Source organism: Vulpes vulpes, chromosome 15 (assembly GCF_048418805.1).
Source record: "Vulpes vulpes isolate BD-2025 chromosome 15, VulVul3, whole genome shotgun sequence".
NCBI lineage: Eukaryota > Metazoa > Chordata > Mammalia > Carnivora > Canidae > Vulpes > Vulpes vulpes.
The window spans coordinates 54,348,179-54,364,468 of NC_132794.1; the positions used below are offsets into that span (position 1 = coordinate 54,348,179).

General features: G+C 42.6%; 1 protein-coding gene across 3 annotated transcripts; it reads left to right on the forward strand.

Moving 5' to 3' along the window:
* Positions 1 to 439: 439 nt before the first annotated feature.
* Positions 440 to 14,295, forward strand: DUT (deoxyuridine triphosphatase). Of its 3 annotated transcripts, XM_072738472.1 has the most exons (8): positions 530 to 981; positions 1,070 to 1,213; positions 2,190 to 2,325; positions 5,715 to 5,806; positions 7,467 to 7,511; positions 13,074 to 13,148; positions 13,304 to 13,374; positions 13,796 to 14,295. In XM_072738472.1, exons 3-8 carry the CDS (start codon positions 2,240 to 2,242, stop codon positions 13,850 to 13,852), a joined length of 426 nt encoding a protein of 141 aa, XP_072594573.1. In that variant the 5' UTR covers positions 530 to 981; positions 1,070 to 1,213; positions 2,190 to 2,239; the 3' UTR covers positions 13,853 to 14,295. The 3 variants fall into 3 exon arrangements, with proteins under 3 accessions (XP_025854455.2, XP_072594573.1, XP_025854454.2); XM_025998670.2 differs by lacking the exon at positions 1,070 to 1,213 and having other exon boundaries at positions 440 to 981; XM_025998669.2 differs by lacking the exons at positions 530 to 981; positions 1,070 to 1,213 and adding an exon at positions 1,397 to 1,670.
* The last annotated feature ends 1,995 nt before the right edge of the window (positions 14,296 to 16,290 follow it).

The window sequence follows — 16,290 nt, forward strand, 5'->3', positions numbered from 1 at the left end:
CTTCTCTAAAAAATAAATTAACTAAAGAGGTAGACAAAAACACCCAAAAGATTTTGAGAAGTGATCTTATACAGGGGCCGGATGAAATAGGCGATGAGAGCTCTTTCATTCATAGAATATTTATGAAGCGCTCTTTTGAGCCAGGTTCGAGGCTAGGCCCCAGGAATACAAGAGGGAACGAAGACATATATGGTTCCTGCCCTCTGGAGCTTATGTTTACTGGAGCAAATAGACAATGGGAAAAAATAAGTAAATAATGAAAGAAGTACAGATTATACATGATGTGATTAGAAAAGGTTATTGTGCTAGAAAACGGTGGTGAGGCATCTCCCCTCAGGTGGGAGCTGTTTTAAGGCAGGGAAGAGAGTATAAAGGGTATAATCCATAACCTCATCCCGAGGAATTCCAACATTTGAAAGGAGCCAATAAGAAGCTGCAGAGGCGGGGCCTGTAAGAAGGCACAGCAGGAAAGTCCTATCTTCCTCAGCAAGACCCTATCTTTTTTTTTCTTTTTCCTCAGCAAAACCCTATCTTCTTTTTCTTTTTCCTCAGCAAAACCCTATCTTTTTTTTTCCTCAGCAAAACACTATTTTTTCCTCAGCAAAACCCTTTTTTTCTCAGCAAAACCCTATCTTCTTTTTCTTTTTCCTCAGCAAAACCTTTTCTTTCTCAGCAAAACCCTATCTTCTTTTTTTTTTTCCTCAGCAAAACCCTTTTTTTTTCTTTTTCCTCAGCAAAACCCTTTTTTTTCCCCCTCAGCAAAACCCTTTTTTTTTCTTTTTCCTCAGCAAAACCCTTTTTTTTTTTTTTTTTTTTTTTTTGGTCATTTTTCTAAAACTGCACCATAGTTTGCATTTACTTTGACAAGCTGCATTACGTTTTTGGTTTTCAGATGTTTGCAGCAGTTCTGGAAATAACTGGACGCTCATCCTCCAAAACCCAATTTACGATCACCTAGGAAGCCATTTACACATCCCTCCGGTGAGTCATTCCAGGGTAGCCGGGATCTTTGTTGGAAGCATAGCCACTGGGGGGTCCCCCTCCCCATCTCTGCTTCTCTGGGGCGTAGGAAGCGGCGCTGGCAACCGAGTTAGCTGTCCTGGGGTCGTCGCGAGGCGCGGCCCCCGCCCTCCTTCACGGGGTAAACGACACGCCGCGCGCGGCGACTGCCTTAGCACCTGAGGAGCCACGGCCGCCGGCGGCGCCGCCCCAGGTAACGCAGCAGCGCGCAGGGGCCAGGCCCCGGGAAATCCCGGGCCGCAAAACGGACGCGGGCGGCGGGCGCGAGGCTGACGTACGCCGCGCCCGGGGCGCCGGGGCGCCGGGGCCTGCGCCCGCCCGAGGCCCGCCGACGCGCCCCGCCGACGCGCCGCCTGCGTGCGCTCCTCGTCACACGGCGGCGTTACTGCTTCCGAGGTCATCCCGGCCGGACGCGACCTCAGGGTGCAGGCCCGGCGCGCCAGCCGCGGCCGACGACCCACCGGCGCCCGAACCCCGGGGCATGACTCCCCTCTGCCCTCGCCCCGCGCTCGGCTATCTCTCCTCCACGTCCTGGCTCCGCTCCGTGTTTAAGGACGCGCGCGGCGCCGCGCCCAGAGGAGAAGCCGCGGGGCCGCTCTTCCGACCGCTGTCCAGCACTCGCAGCCCGAGCCGGGGCGGCTGCCGCGCCAGTAACGTCGGGCGCCTGGCGGAGCGCGGGGAGGCTGGGAGCCCGGCCGCCGCCCCCCGGGCCGCCCGGGCTGTGGGCGCTGGGAGGCCGCCCCTCCCCCCCGCCCCGGCTGCGGGCGCTGCAGCCACCGGGCGGGCGCGCAGTCCCTGCGCGTGCGCATGCGCGTGCGCGCCTCCATTGGGGCCCCCAGTGGGAGAGGTGGTTGGGTTCTCCTGTGGGACCCAGAGGCCCCCGAGGCTGGCCGCGCTCGGGTTGGTACCGTGCCCTGAGTGGCAAAAGCTTGAAAAGGCGCAGTGGTTTCCCATATCCCAAACCCGCTTCGCAAGAAGGGTTTCCAGCCGCGAGTTTGAACGTCGCCTCCCCTCTCAGCCAGGACAGTGGGCTCGTCCCGGGCGGTGGGCGGGGCGGGTGGTTGCTGGCGGGAGATTTAAAATTCTGGCGGGCGCGCTCGTCCTGGGGTCACTCGTCCCACTGCTGCTCTCTTTTCTCCCGTTCTGCTCCGCCATGCCCTGCTCTGAAGCGACACCTGCCATCTCCCCCAGCAAGCGGGCCCGGCCTGCGGAGGACGGCATGCGGCTGCGCTTCGTCCGGCTCTCGGAGCACGCCACCGCCCCGACCAAGGGGTCCCCGCGGGCTGCGGGCTACGACCTGTACAGGTGAGTGGGGACTTGGGCCGCCTTCTGCCCGCGCCATCCCCACCCCACGAGAGAAGGGCCCGCTCTGGAGTTCTACAACTCTCAGTCATGCTAGCCTATATTCTTGCCATCTGCTGCCACGGTGAACCTTTCACTTAAAAGATTGCAGAAACAGGGCCGCAGGATGGCTCAGTCGGTTAAGCGTCTGTCTTGGCTCAGGTCAGGATCCAGGGTCCTGAGGTGCAGCCCACTGTGGGCTCCTTGCATGGAGCCTGCTTCTCCCTCTCCCTTGTCTCTGCCTCTCTCTCTCTGTCTCTCATGAATAAATAAAATCTTTAAAAAGATAAATAAAAATTTAAAGAAAGATTACATAAGCAAACTCTTTTTGCATATATGTAGGGTTTCTGACTTTTTCTAATGTTGAAAATTTTAGCTTTCCTCTTTAGCATAAATTCAATCAGGATTTGGGACAAGCGTGCAGAATGGTAACTATACATAAATCTCCGCCAAGGCATTATTTGTTTTGTAGCATTTATTGTACCCATTCCAAGTGGAAGGTAAAGATGAACAAGGTCTGACGTGGCCTTTAAGGCGTGGCCTGAGGGTGATGCACTGCACCAGAGAGAGAGAAAAGCCACGGGGAAGTCTAGGTGCTGAATGTGAAAATAGCTGTGGAGGATTAATGAAGGGTGCTTCTGCCTCAAAGCAATTGTGAAATTTCTCTATATGTCCATATTCAAGTTCACCCCAAGGACTGGGGATGTTAGAAACGGCAGGAATATGAAATGCAGCGTGAATATCAGTAATCTTACCATGCTTCCGTTTGTTCAGTACTTTTTACCTCTTCTAAAAACTATATTTGTGCGGTTTTATTTAATCCTGACAACAGTCCTGGAGCAGATAAAGTGCTACTTACTTTTTACAGGTGAGGGAGTTTGTGAAGAGCTGAGTTTATTGCCTGAGGGTTTGAATGTAATAAAATTTTTGACTCTTAATTTAGTGCTTTTTTTTTTCCCCTTGACTACTGTGTCAGGTCTTAGAACCATTAAGGTAGGTGACCAGTGATACTAGGGGGAATGAATGCGTGTTTATACATTGCTAAATCCTTAGGATTTATTTTTTTTTAAGATTTTATTTATTTATTCACGAGAGACTCACACACACACACAGAGAGAGGCAGAGGCACAGGAAGAGGGAGAAGCAGGCTCCATGCAGGAGCCCGAGGTGGGACTGGATCCCGGGTCTCCAGGATCAGGCCCTGGGCTGAAGGTGGCGCTAAACCGCTGAGCCACCCGGGCTGCCCCTTAGGATTTACTTTAAAGCATCCCAGGTAGTTCTAATGTGAGAACTATTGATCTGAGTCCTAGGGAGTATAGGAGAAGGGTAGAAAGAAGTGTGTGATGATAGTAAAGAAGACAGGAAAGAAAAAAGTGAGGTATGGCCTTATCGCTGAAAAGGATGTATTCAGTCCCTTTGTTTTCATGAATAAAAGTGGAGTGATGTCTGGGCATTGCTGTGAGTCATATGAGAGACTTAGATTTAAGATACTTAGAATGTCTTCCTCGTGGGGCAGCCCCGGTGGCACAGCGGTTTAGCCCCGCCTGCAGCCCAGGGTGTGATCCTGGAGACCAGGATCGAGTCCCACGTCGGGCTCCCTGCATGGAGCCTGCTTCTCCCTCTGCCTGTGTCTCTGCCTCTCTCTCTCTCTCTCTCTCTCTCTCTCTCTCTGTGTGTGTGTGTGTGTGTGTGTGTGTCTATGAATAGATAAAAAATCTTTTAAAAAAATGAAAAAATGCCTTCCTTGTGAACAGAGATTACTATATGTGGAAATAGATATGGAAATAACTGATCTCTTTAATAAATTAGAGTTTAACTATTGAAAGAGGACATCTCAGTGAGGGAAGGGAAAATGTAATACAGCTTTACCAGACTTCATTAAGGTCTCCAAAGTAACTCACAGGTCTGCTCAGTGTAAAATCTCTTAAATGTCTGTCAAGAAAGGGGGCTACAGCAATAGCAACAATAGCAGCATCTGCTGGTGGATCTTAGAGAACCAGGTCCTCAGCAGTGTCCTCCAGGGCTTCTACACAGTGATCAGCTCTGCCCCCCAACCAGTGAGGTTCATGGCTTCGGCTGGGTAAGCGTGGTTATCTACCAAGACCAGCAGAACAGATACACCAACACAACTCTATCTGCCCCCTTCCCCCATGTTGTCCACCCATTTCCCTCTTCCTTCTGCTGTCTTCCCTAACCATTAAATGACTGTTGTGAGAATAAAATGAATTATATAAAGCATTTAGGACTACCTGGCATAGAGTAAGGGGTTAGTAAATATTAGCTATTATTAGCAAGTATTTGCCCTTCTTCCTTGGCCCTTTTTTATAGGGAAGTGATCAATAAGTAGCTATAGGTTTGGTGTGTCTGTGGGAGGGGGTGAGCTCAGGATTTTCCTATGCCACCATCTTTGCACATCTTTCCTTGTTTTTTTTTTTCTTTTCTCTTCTTTTTATATCATGTGAAAGCATATATTTTTTAAAAGTCTGCCTTTCTTCCCCCTCCTGCTAATATGCTCTTCAGTTTCCCTACGAAATTTTGTTCAAGGGAGAACAAGAGTGCATGCTGATAACCTCTTAAACCAAAAAAAAAAAAAAATCACCAGAATGATTATATCTCAAGGTAGCATCATTATAGTAATGGACTAAAAGGAAATATCTACCATGACTTTCTTCATAATTTGTTTTTTAAGATTTTATTTATTTATTCATGAGATGCAGAGAGAGAGGCAGAGACACAGGCAGAGGGAGAAGCAAGATCCATGCAGGGAGCCCAATGTCGGACTCGATCATGGGCCTCTGGGATCACGCCCTAGGCTGAAGGCGGCGCTAACCCGCTGAGCCACCCAGGCTGACCTCTTCATAAATTTTTAAGTAATCTCTACACCCAGTGTGGAGCTCAAGAGTTGCACAAGGATCAAGCACCAGGATCAAGAGTTGCATACTTGGGGTGCCTGGGTGGCTCAGTTGGTTAAGCATCTGACTTGACTTTGGCTCAGGTCATGATCTAGGGTTGTGAGATTGAGCCCCATGTTGAGTCTCCCTCTTCCCCACTGTGTTCTCTCTCTCTCTCTCTCTCTCTCTCTCTCTCTGTCTCAAAAAAGGGAAAGAAAGAGTTGCACACTCCACCAACTGAGCCAGCCAGGCATCCCTAAACTTTTTTTTAAATATGAATTGGAAATTTAGAGTACTGAACTCTTAATCAGATGGGTTATTGAAATTTAAGATTGCATAAATTATTTTGTGATTATTTTGTGACATATTTAAAGCAATTCTATATACTTTGTCACAAGGAAGAAAATGTAAAAAACAATTTTATGAATAAATACTGGTTATTTCCCTTCATTATTTTCCTAGTGCCTATGATTATATACTACCACCCATGGAGAAAGCCATTGTGAAAACAGACATTCAAGTAGCTCTTCCTTCTGGGTGCTATGGAAGAGTAGGTAAGTGATTTAAGATAGTAACTATTTGTCAAGGTCTTTCTTTATGATATATTCCTTCATTTTAGTTTCATTTAGGATATAAATGAGGGAACGGATATTGTTTGGTGTGTGTCCTAAAATAAAGAAGTGCTAACTATGATGGCAAATACAGCCATTTGAAAACATTACATTTCATTTACATATCTGCTTTTTTGTGCATTCCCCCCACCCTCTTTTTTTCCTGATTCCATGAGATTTTAGGAGGCTCACATTGGCCCAGGAGCTTTTTTCTCTCAACTCCTCCCTGAGAACCTGAAAATACAGGTGATCCCCTTCAAGGATCACATTGCATCTGAGGTCAGGTGTCTTCGTGAAGATGGTGATGAGAATTTTTGTTAGATAAGAAATGGAGGCGGGCTTGGGCTCATGGCACACGGCCTTTCTTATCCTAAGAATGAAACTCCTGGTTCCTGTTCACCCAGAGTCCATCAGACAATTTAGCCTTTTACCCTTCGGGTGTCTTCCCATGGGGTGTGTTGGGGTCAGGGACACCCTTCAGGGCATAAGAGGGGAACACCTTAGAGTGCATATGATAGAAGGAAGAGCGAGTCACCTGTTACCGGAGAGTTCAAAACTTTCTTCAAGAGCATAATCATTTTCTCACTTCAGAGTAAACATAAAGAAACAGGTGTTCCTCTGGGTGGGGAGGGGCTGGACACCACCATCTTGTTTGCCACGAGGGTGAGAACTGCTGATACTTCAACCTTTGAAAGAAAAAGCAAGACGGGCTCTTTCTTCATCTCCTTTTGTCAGCATTTGACTGCATTTTGAGAATATTTCAGGGAGTGGGGATTAGGAGATGGGATGAAATAAAAGGAAAAGCAGGAAGAAGCAACATTTGTTGACAAAGTGCCTGGTTTAAGTTATTCTGGAATAGAAAACTAGAAGCCAGGATCATTAGCCACGGGCCTGACGCTCAAGTCAGCAAGTGTAAGGTACAAAGTTAGCTTTTTATGTTTTTATTTAAAGAATAGAAAGCATATTGAAATTAATTTCTAAGGTTACTTTTTGACCATTGCCTGACTGATACTAGGCCTTTCATCACTCTGGTTCACTTGTTTATACAGACATGTCATGTGGCATTTGAATCATGAATAAGATTCCCAAGGTCTAAGCTAAGCTCTGCTCGTTAAGTTTATGCCCATCTCTTTCCACCCTCCTCCTCTGTCCTCTTCCCCGTCTATACTGCATTGTGCTCAGATCTCAGACGTTTCTTCCTCAGTCCTGTGTCGCAACCAGCTACTGTCCTCCCTCCCTCTGTGGCCAGGCTGCTTGAAAGAGTTGTCTCTGGTTGTCCCCACTTGCTTACCTCGCAGTCTACCCTCGCAGTCTACTGCTATGCCACCACAGATCCTCAATGCACTGAAGTGGTGTGGAAGTGGTTTAAGCTGCTTTTGAATTGAACTTTGTCGAGCTTTTCTACACTGTGCTTTCCTTGTTTAATAATACAGTATAATAAATACGTTCTTTAATCCAGAACCATCTGCTCAAGTTAAGATGAAGAGGTACATGTTCGAAGAGCTGAGAGTGGCATGCTTAAATTGTGTAAATTATATCCAATATTGCCCCTCCCCCTGCAAAGGAGCCAACTTCTTTTGTTTTGTTTTGTTTTGTTTTTTAGCTCCCCGTTCTGGCTTGGCTGCAAAACACTTCATTGACGTCGGAGGTAATATGTTTACATTTTTATTCTGTAAATATATGGATATATGTTTATTTTGCCTGTGCTTAAGAGATAGTAATCAAATGACAGATTTTATTTTTATCTTTAAGAAAAGAAAATGACTTTGTTTTGCGTCTTTAGAAATTTCCATCTCTGAATAGACAATTGTGATACAGTTTCAAATATCATTTGATTATGTCTAATTTTAAAATGACATTATGTGAAATGGTTTTATTTTACTAATAGGCTAACTAGACATTATCCGATGGATAGGATTTTTGCCTTGGATTAGTGATAATCTGAATGTAGTCCAGGAATGACTCTCTTCTTAGAAGAAAGGTAGTTTTATAAGAGTAGGAAAAGCTTTTATGTAATTTTTTTAAGCCAGTATGTTTTGTTTAAATAACTAAGAAATTGTTTAAACAAAAGGTTATAGAAAATGCAGGTCAATCTTGGAAGAATTTTTGTACCTGTATAAGAGAGCCATACACATTTGGCAAAACAAAAAAAGACTCTCCCTAAGTGAGAAGAGGAAGCACTTTGCTTCCCTGTCAACATTTTTTGTCCAACAAGTACTCAGCGACCCCTGTTTCCCTTATGATAAAGCCTTACTCGTGGATCTCAAAGCCACCAGCTTTGTGGAGGAGCCCCTTTTACACAGAGCCCCAGTCTCTGGCTGGCCCTCCTGCTGTAGTTTCCCTAACCACCCTCACCATAAGGAAATTCTGCACTTTCTGATATGGTTCTGTTGCATTGGATCTCCTCCTTTCTGGAGTATAGATCTCACTGACCTTTATCTTGACTTTTATTCCCATCATAGTGAGCAGAGTGCTTCATTAACTAGACATCTTGGGGGGTGCCTGGGTGGCTCAGTGGTTGAGCGTCTGCCTTTGGCTCAGAGCATGATCCCAGGGTCCTGGGATCGAGTCCTATATCGGGCTCTCTACAGGGATCCTGCTTTTCCCTCTACCCATGTCTCTGCCTCTCTCTGTGCCTCTCATAAATAAATAAAATCTAAAACAAAACAAAAACCTAGACACCTTGCCCCCCCTCCATAAGTGAATATGCTAGATTTTCCAAATCCCTCCCATTTTTACAAAGCTACTTTTTAACAGATGAAGAACTAGCTCAGAGATGAGCCCAAGTTGACATGGTAAACACTGGAATCTTTATCCATGACTCCAGTCCATCTGTTCTTTACACCGCAATTAAATGCAGGGTGTCACCTCCCCCCATCCCTGCACCAGCCAACTGCTGTCCTGAGCTCACTTACACTGAGGGCATTAAGTAAGGAATGAGGCCTGTCCCCAGGTCCCCAGGCTGTCTCTGGCCTGCCCCTTTGTCTCCCCATGGTGTCACTAGATGGTGCTGTGGGGCAAGACAGGATCCCCAAAGTAGTTCTTTCATAGGAACTGAGGAGCCAAGTTTGACACAGCATGGGTGAACAACCCACTTGGGTTGAGAATGGCCCCGGGCTCAGTTATGCTTGCTTTTCAAAAGTACTTTTATAACATCAAGTATGGTAACTGAGGACTGTAACTTCAGGATGTAAGAGATTTGCATATATTTTTAAAGAAATCTCAAAGGGTTGTGAAAGGAACATGGGGCTTGGGGTAACAACTAGACTTGGTTCCCAGCTTTGTCATTAATTGGCTACTTATTACTTTCTGAACCTCAGTTTGCTGTCCCATAAAATGAAAATTAGTGTGCCTGCCTCTGAAGGATTGAGTGAAAGCATCTGACACTTGGAACATATTAGACCCTATAAGTTAGACTTCTTGTCCCCTAGAGAATTCTTAGATTTTTTTTTTTTAAATATGGCAACTTTTCTGACTTGTTACTAATTTTTGCTCTGTTTAAAACAACCTTCTGAAAAACATTCATGTAAAAGAAATGGAAAGTTCGTTTGTCTGGTGGCTGGTGTGGTATTATTCATAAAAATCACATTGTGGTGTGTTCTTGGATGCAGAGTATCTTAAAAATGTCTCCTAGGCACACGTTTATCATAGTTGGCCACAAGTTTTTACTTCAGAAGAGAGATGTTGTTAGAAATCCCAGGCTGTAAATAAGGGTCAAAGGGAAAAGTTGAGTATGCAGGATTCTGTTCAGAATTCACATCTGGTAGGTGTGGATAGTTTTCACTAAAGAGGGTTTCCAACAAATGACATGCCAAAGTCTTGACACAGTAAAACTTTTGCCTGAAGTCAGTTAATTACTCTGCCAGTTCCAATGTATGATTTTTCCAGTGATAACTTCAAAATACTTTCTGCTTTCTCATGAAGAGAAATATCCCTGACGCTTATGTTCCTTATGTAGAAAAAGAATGTCTTGGGTTTTTCTTGAAGGTCAAATTGCCTTTGAGTAATAAATAAACTTGGAACTATTGGATTTTTCATACTATTGGCATTCATGCTAAAAAAAGAAAAGTATTAATTGAGGGCGCCTTTTTCCCCTGCCATACGTTTTAATTGACTTCAAACAGCTTCATTTCTTTTAGTTAGTTAAAAGGCTTTTCACATCTCTGTGTGCCAAGCATAAAATCTTAATGGATATCTGGCTTTGCAGAATTCAGGACACCTAACCATTTGAGTTTGATGGGACTACTTTATAGATATATAACAAAGGCCTTTACAAAAAGGGAACGTTTTTGTATGGGAGAAGATACCATAAAGTAAAAACATAAACACTTGCAGGTCACAGGTAAAAGAATTAAACACCCATGGGGATCCCTGGGTGGCGCAGTGGTTTGGCGCCTGCCTTTGGCCCAGGGCGCGGTCCTGGAGACCCGGGATCGAGTCCCACGTCGGACTCCCGGCATGGAGCCTGCTTCTCCCTCTGCCTGTGTCTCTGCCTCTCTCTCTCTCTGTGTGACTATCATAAATAAATAAAAATTTAAAAAAAAAAAGAATTAAATACCCAAACAAATAAGGAAAAAAAATCATATAGAAGAGGACATACAAATGTGCAACAAACATATAGAGGAAAAACATTGTAGCCTCAGTCGTCATCAGGGAAATGCAAAATGAAGCCATGAGATCCCATTTTTCACTCATTACGTTGGCCAGAATGTTTTTTTTTTTAATTGCTCGCATCTGGGTGGCTCAGTCAGTTAAGCATCCAACTTTTGCTTTCGGCTCAGGTCATGATCTCAAGGTCATGAGATCAGGCCCTGTGTCAGGCTCCCGGCTCCATGCTCAGCTCGGGAGTCTGCTTGAGATTCTCTTGCCCTCTCTGCCTGCCCCTCCCTTCATTCCCATGCTTGCTCTCTCTCTCCAATAAATAAATCTTTAAAAAAGAAAAAAAAGAAAAGCTTGCTGCCATTTGGTTTGGCAAGGACGTTGGAAATGGGCATTCTTAAATATCGCTGATAAAAGTTTGAATTATACACCTTTTTTGAAAAGTAATCTAGAAATATCCATTACAATTTCAAATGTACACATCCTCTGATCAAGAAAGTGCTTTTTGGAGACTTTGATGAGACTGAAAAATCACCAATACACAAGGATGTCTGACATCTGATTAATATACAAGAAAGTAACACGTCAAATCTAGTACTGTCACATTGGCTACCTGAGGGAAGGTAGGGGAACATTATGAGTTTTACTTTATACATATGTGTGCTATTTGGGTAGTCTAAAATTTTTCTTAGAAAGTAGAAACTGAGAGTTCAGAAGTTGGTCCACATTGTTTTCATTATACGCCTCCTTGGCAAACGAGTCTTAGCCCACACTTGAGACCTCCATCTTGGAGATTCCATAATCTTCTGGGGTCATTTGTCCAGCATGGAGTAGCATGTTCTCTGCAAGGATTTCTCCACTGAATCTGATCCAGGTTGTTCCTATAGCCAGAACTTTCTACGGATAGATAATATAGAAAACACCTGGTTCCATCATTCTACCAATAACACATTTAGGACTAATTTAATGGTCAAGTGGCAGTGGAGAAAAGAAGCCAGGCATTCAGTATTCTTTGAGTTGGTCAAGGTTTTGTTTCTGTGCAACTAAGAAAAAATAGACTATTTCTTTAGTCTAGACGTGATATGAACCACCTCTGAGGCCTTTCTGCTACTTCTCACTGTTACAGATTACTTACCTGTAATTCAAGCTCTTGAAAGTGTTGTGTCAGATACCTTTAAGAATGCTTCAATTCAATTTCACTTATCCCTAGTAAATCATTTATAAAGCACAGGGGTTCATTTAAACTTCTATAATCCACTGGAAAAATCTAAAATGTTGGTTTTTCTGAATATTTTTCCCCATGCTAGATTTTCCCTCTATATGAGAAAATTGAAAGGGAATGCTTATTTTGTTTAAAATATTTTTTTTTTCAGCTGACCCCCAAATAATTATGAGTCTGGTCAACCAGCATTAATACCCATTGAGCTACACTCCTGATTATTTTTCTTTTCTTTTTTTTCTTTAATGAGAGTTTTGTTTTTCAGGAGGTGGGGTATTTCTAATATGTAAGCTGTAACATGGAGCTACATTTAATTAGAGTCACATGAATCCTATCCATCATTTTACAAACTGAGGGGAGAAATGAACATGTATAAAAGGAAATTGGCAGTGGGGAGGATGAGGAAGAAGAGAAGTGATTCCTAATAGGTAGGGGACTTTGTTCAGGGGGTGATGAAAATGTTCCTCTAAACTGATTGTTGTGATGGTTGCACAATTCTGAATATACTAAAAACATTGAGTTGTTATGTCTCAATATTGAAAGAGGAAACAGGAAAGTCCTGGTGCACCTGCATTATCTGTGCTTCTGTTTATTGGAAACATTTTAAGTTCTCGGCTCAAATGTAAATGCCAACAAGCCTGGTAAATGTACCTCTCTGGGCCAAGGCAGGGTCCTGGCTCAAGTTCCTCTCCTGCAAAGATTTGTTGTCTTTGTGTTTGTAATCTCAGATAGGCACTGATTATACACGGTATTATGGAAAAGCGTACCGTTATTGAGCTGATGTGCTCATGTCTTCTGAGAGGTCATGCTCTAAGAAAGGGTGGTGGCTCAAATCAAAAGGAGTGGAGGAGTATGAATGGAGAGATTCATCTCTATTTTTGTTATAAAATGAATGTTCTGATATTTGCTAGGCTGCTGCTTAACAATGTCAGCATTGGCTTATTCCATTGCAGATCTTCAGGCAGTTTGACGTTTTTATTTATGACTATCATATTTCAATCTGGGTATTAGTGGGAAGCTGCTACTAGGAAAAGCCTTTAAAACCCAACTCGTGTAGTCTTTTTAGCAGGTGTGCAGCAGATGAACAGTAGTAGTTTTCTGAGATGCTCAGTACGTACTCCCAGTTTGGAATAGGAAATGGTCACCATTTGTAGGGGTGACAGGTGGGAAAATTAGGGCCGTTCTATAAATTCTATGTGTTAGCATTTTAGTGATATTCATTCCTTACTTTTGAGACTTTACAGAGTCCCGGAGCAAGATTCACTCACTCATTTGTGAGGATTCAAATCTTGGAGCTGCATAAGAATGATTCAGTAGCAAACACCTACTAATACACCTCACCATCGGTGTTTGGTAGCATAAACCATGCTAATTTTATTTTTCTTTCCTTAGCTGGCGTCATAGATGAAGATTATAGAGGAAATGTGGGTGTTGTGCTATTTAATTTTGGCAAAGAAAAGTTTGAAGGTACGTTAAATGCATATAATCACATAAATGCAGTGAATTTTGTGAGTTAGGAGTGTCTAGATAACACGTGCTCCCTCCTATAATTCTCACTGTACAGGCAAGATATAGAGAATGCATCAATAAAATATCAGTAATAAACTTTTTTTCCTTTGAAGTCAAAAAGGGCGATCGGATTGCACAGCTCATTTGTGAACAGATTTTTTATCCAGAAATAGAGGAAGTTCAGGTAAGTATCATAAAAGCTGAGTAAGGAATAAATGATGTATCATCTTCAGTGAAGGGAAAAATACAATTTTGAAGGTTTCATCTGCTCTTTGTAATTAAATAATAGCACATAATAATAGTCCTACTTAAAGCAAAATTAAAAGCTTATTTTAGAATTTCGTGAAATGTTTTTCATAGCTATTTCATAGCATTACTTTGGATAATAAATCATTTAAATATACCCTGAACTTCTGTTTCTCTAGCTTTTTTGAAAATTGCCCAAATTTTATTTATGGAGCTTTTTAAAAATTTAATTTTCTTTTTGTAATGTCCTTTTTGAAAGGGTGGTGTGGCAAGAATAAAAGTTTTACAGATTAGGAGCTAGAGAGAACCAAAAGAGAAATATAATTAACTACCTGGCTATCACCTTTATGTCTTTCCAGGTTTTAGATGACACTGAAAGGGGTTCAGGAGGTTTTGGTTCTACTGGGAAGAATTAACATTTATGCCAAGAATAGAAAATGAGAAAACATACTTTTTTCTTAAAAATAGTTTTTGCTTAAAGTGTTTTGATGTTTTGTACATCTGTAAATTTAATAGCTTTAGCTTCTAAAACTGTTTGGTTTTCTTAAGATTAAGGAAAAGATACCTCTGTTGGGGTCCCATAAAACCTTACTTGCTTATGTTTTACGCATTTGATTATTGTATAAATAAATATATGTGATGACCTAATACAAACCGTTTGTTTTTTTTAATCAAATGTATATCAATTACAGATCCAAAAAACCTTGTATTATTTAATTCACTAAATGCTACCTCTTAAACTTATTTCATTGCTTTGTAAATCATAAGCAGTGCTTTTCATTCAATAAATTTTTCTTTCACAGATATAAATTATTGTATGAAGTGAACTAAAAAGATAATAAAAAAAAAGTTGAAGTTATTCCTTGTTTGTTTTCCTTCTCTTCATTGCTCTCAAATTTTTTTCATCTTATGATTCTTTGTGACATTGGGAAGACGAGAAATCCTCAAGTTATTTTTAAATTATTATTGGGCAGCCCCGGTGGCCCAGTGGTTTAGCGCTGCCTTCAGCCTGGGTATGATCCTGGAGACCTGGGATCAAGTCCCACATTAGGCTCCCTGCATGGAGCCTGCTTCTCCCTCTGCCTGTGTCTCTGCCTCTCTCTGTGTCTGTCATGCATAAATAAATAAAATCTTAAAAAAAAAATTATTATTTGAGGGGGGCTGCTGCAGAGGGAGAGGGAGAGAGAATCTTCAGCAGGGAAGAAGTTCAGCACAGAGTTCACATGGGGCTCCATCTCAGCACAGAGTTCACATGGGGCTCCATCTCACAACCCTGTTACCATGACCTGAGCTGAAATCAAGAGTTGGACACTTAACTGACTGAGTCACCCAGGTACACCTCTAATTATTTTTTAATCATCATTTTGGTAGGCCCAAGTTGGCCGGGTAGAGCTATGTTTGTGAAAGGAGATGTAACCTGAGGATTTCCAGTGGGTTTGTTCTTCTGATTTTATTCCATCAAATAAATTGTATGAGTTGTGTGAGTTTCCCTCACTCTAATAGTGATAATAGGCCGTAACCAAGAAAATACGGAATTTAATAGGGATAAAGTACAGTAATGTGTTTTGAGGCCACTGGGTTTGTTCATCCCAAGTGCTTTTGAGTTCCTATGTGTAAGCAGCATGTCATTGCAGGTAGGGGTCTGATTCGGTGAATTAGCTTGACAGATACCATTTGCGACCTTTTAGGTGTGCTTTCCTGTACTGTATTCCCAGACCCCTTGCACCAGGGCTTTGGGTGTCACTTAGGCTTTGCCTTAGGCTTTGCTTTATTTCAGATGTACTAGTGTGAGATTCACGAGACATCATTTTGTGAGTGTGGGTCATGCAGATGGAGTGTTTCTGGAGGAGGCAGCCCTCAACTGCTCAATTCCTGGAAGCAAAGCCTACTTTGTTTCTTCTGTCCTTCCAGTGATTCTTTAAGCCATTTTATAACCTGCAATGGAGTATTTTCCAGCTGTGGGTCACAATTCATTAGTGAGTCATGAAATCAACTCCTCGAATGCATTTTTAAAAATTAAAGAGAAATAGCAGAGAACAGCACATGTCAGATGGGTAAATATTGTGAACATTGAGTTATATTTGTGTGTTCATGTGTATACTGGGTCATGATTATTTCTGCAGTCAATAAAATTTAAATAAATTTCTGCTAAACTGGTGGATTCTATTCTCTGAACCCTGACCAGTACGTAGTAACAGTTGAGTAAGAACAAACGGTATGATTTGACTGCCAAGAGATTTGGGCTTAGCTTACACTGTTAATGTTCATTCCCACTTACTGAAAGTCTGTTTTATTAAGCACTTCTACAAACTGTTTTGTTTTTCTCTCATAGCATACCTGTGGGAAAGTAGATAAAGCACTCTTTATAGATGACAAATAGGCAGAGACCTTTAGCAACTTGCTTAGCATTTCAGCTAATGACCGACTATTAAAGCTCAGGTCCTGTGGCTTCAAAGCCCTTGTTTGCAGTATCTTAAGTCTTCCAAGTTGTAGAGAGAATACAGAATAGAAGAGATGGGTGATGACAGCCCTCCAGTTTTTTCGTACCCGGCATCTGTTTCCATCTAAGCTCCATTCTTGTAAGTTGTTCAGATCTGAAGCTACTCTGAAAGTTAGAGACTTGAAACCATGTTCATGATAGATAGATGGAAGATCTGGGATGGTGGGGGGGGGGGGTGGAGAAAAATTGTGCATGTTGGACATGGTAGGCCGTGGAAGGAGTGGTTAGAGAAGGTCCCTGGAGTATGATAGATCTTCGATTTTAAAGACTCAAAGGGAATTAGGTTTATTATAAGTGACCTGAGAGACTGGAACTAAGATCAGTACATTTAATCTAAAGAAAATACATATATGT

Bases quoted from the DNA above. Each gene is read 5' to 3' on its own strand.
- DUT (XM_025998669.2), top strand. From the start codon at position 1,502: ATGACTCCCCTCTGCCCTCGCCCCGCGCTCGGCTATCTCTCCTCCACG. The intron at 1,671-2,189 runs GTAACGTCGGGC...CCTGCTCTGAAG, and splicing joins CCGGGGCGGCTGCCGCGCCA to CGACACCTGCCATCTCCCCC. The intron at 13,149-13,303 runs GTACGTTAAATG...TTTCCTTTGAAG, and splicing joins TGGCAAAGAAAAGTTTGAAG to TCAAAAAGGGCGATCGGATT.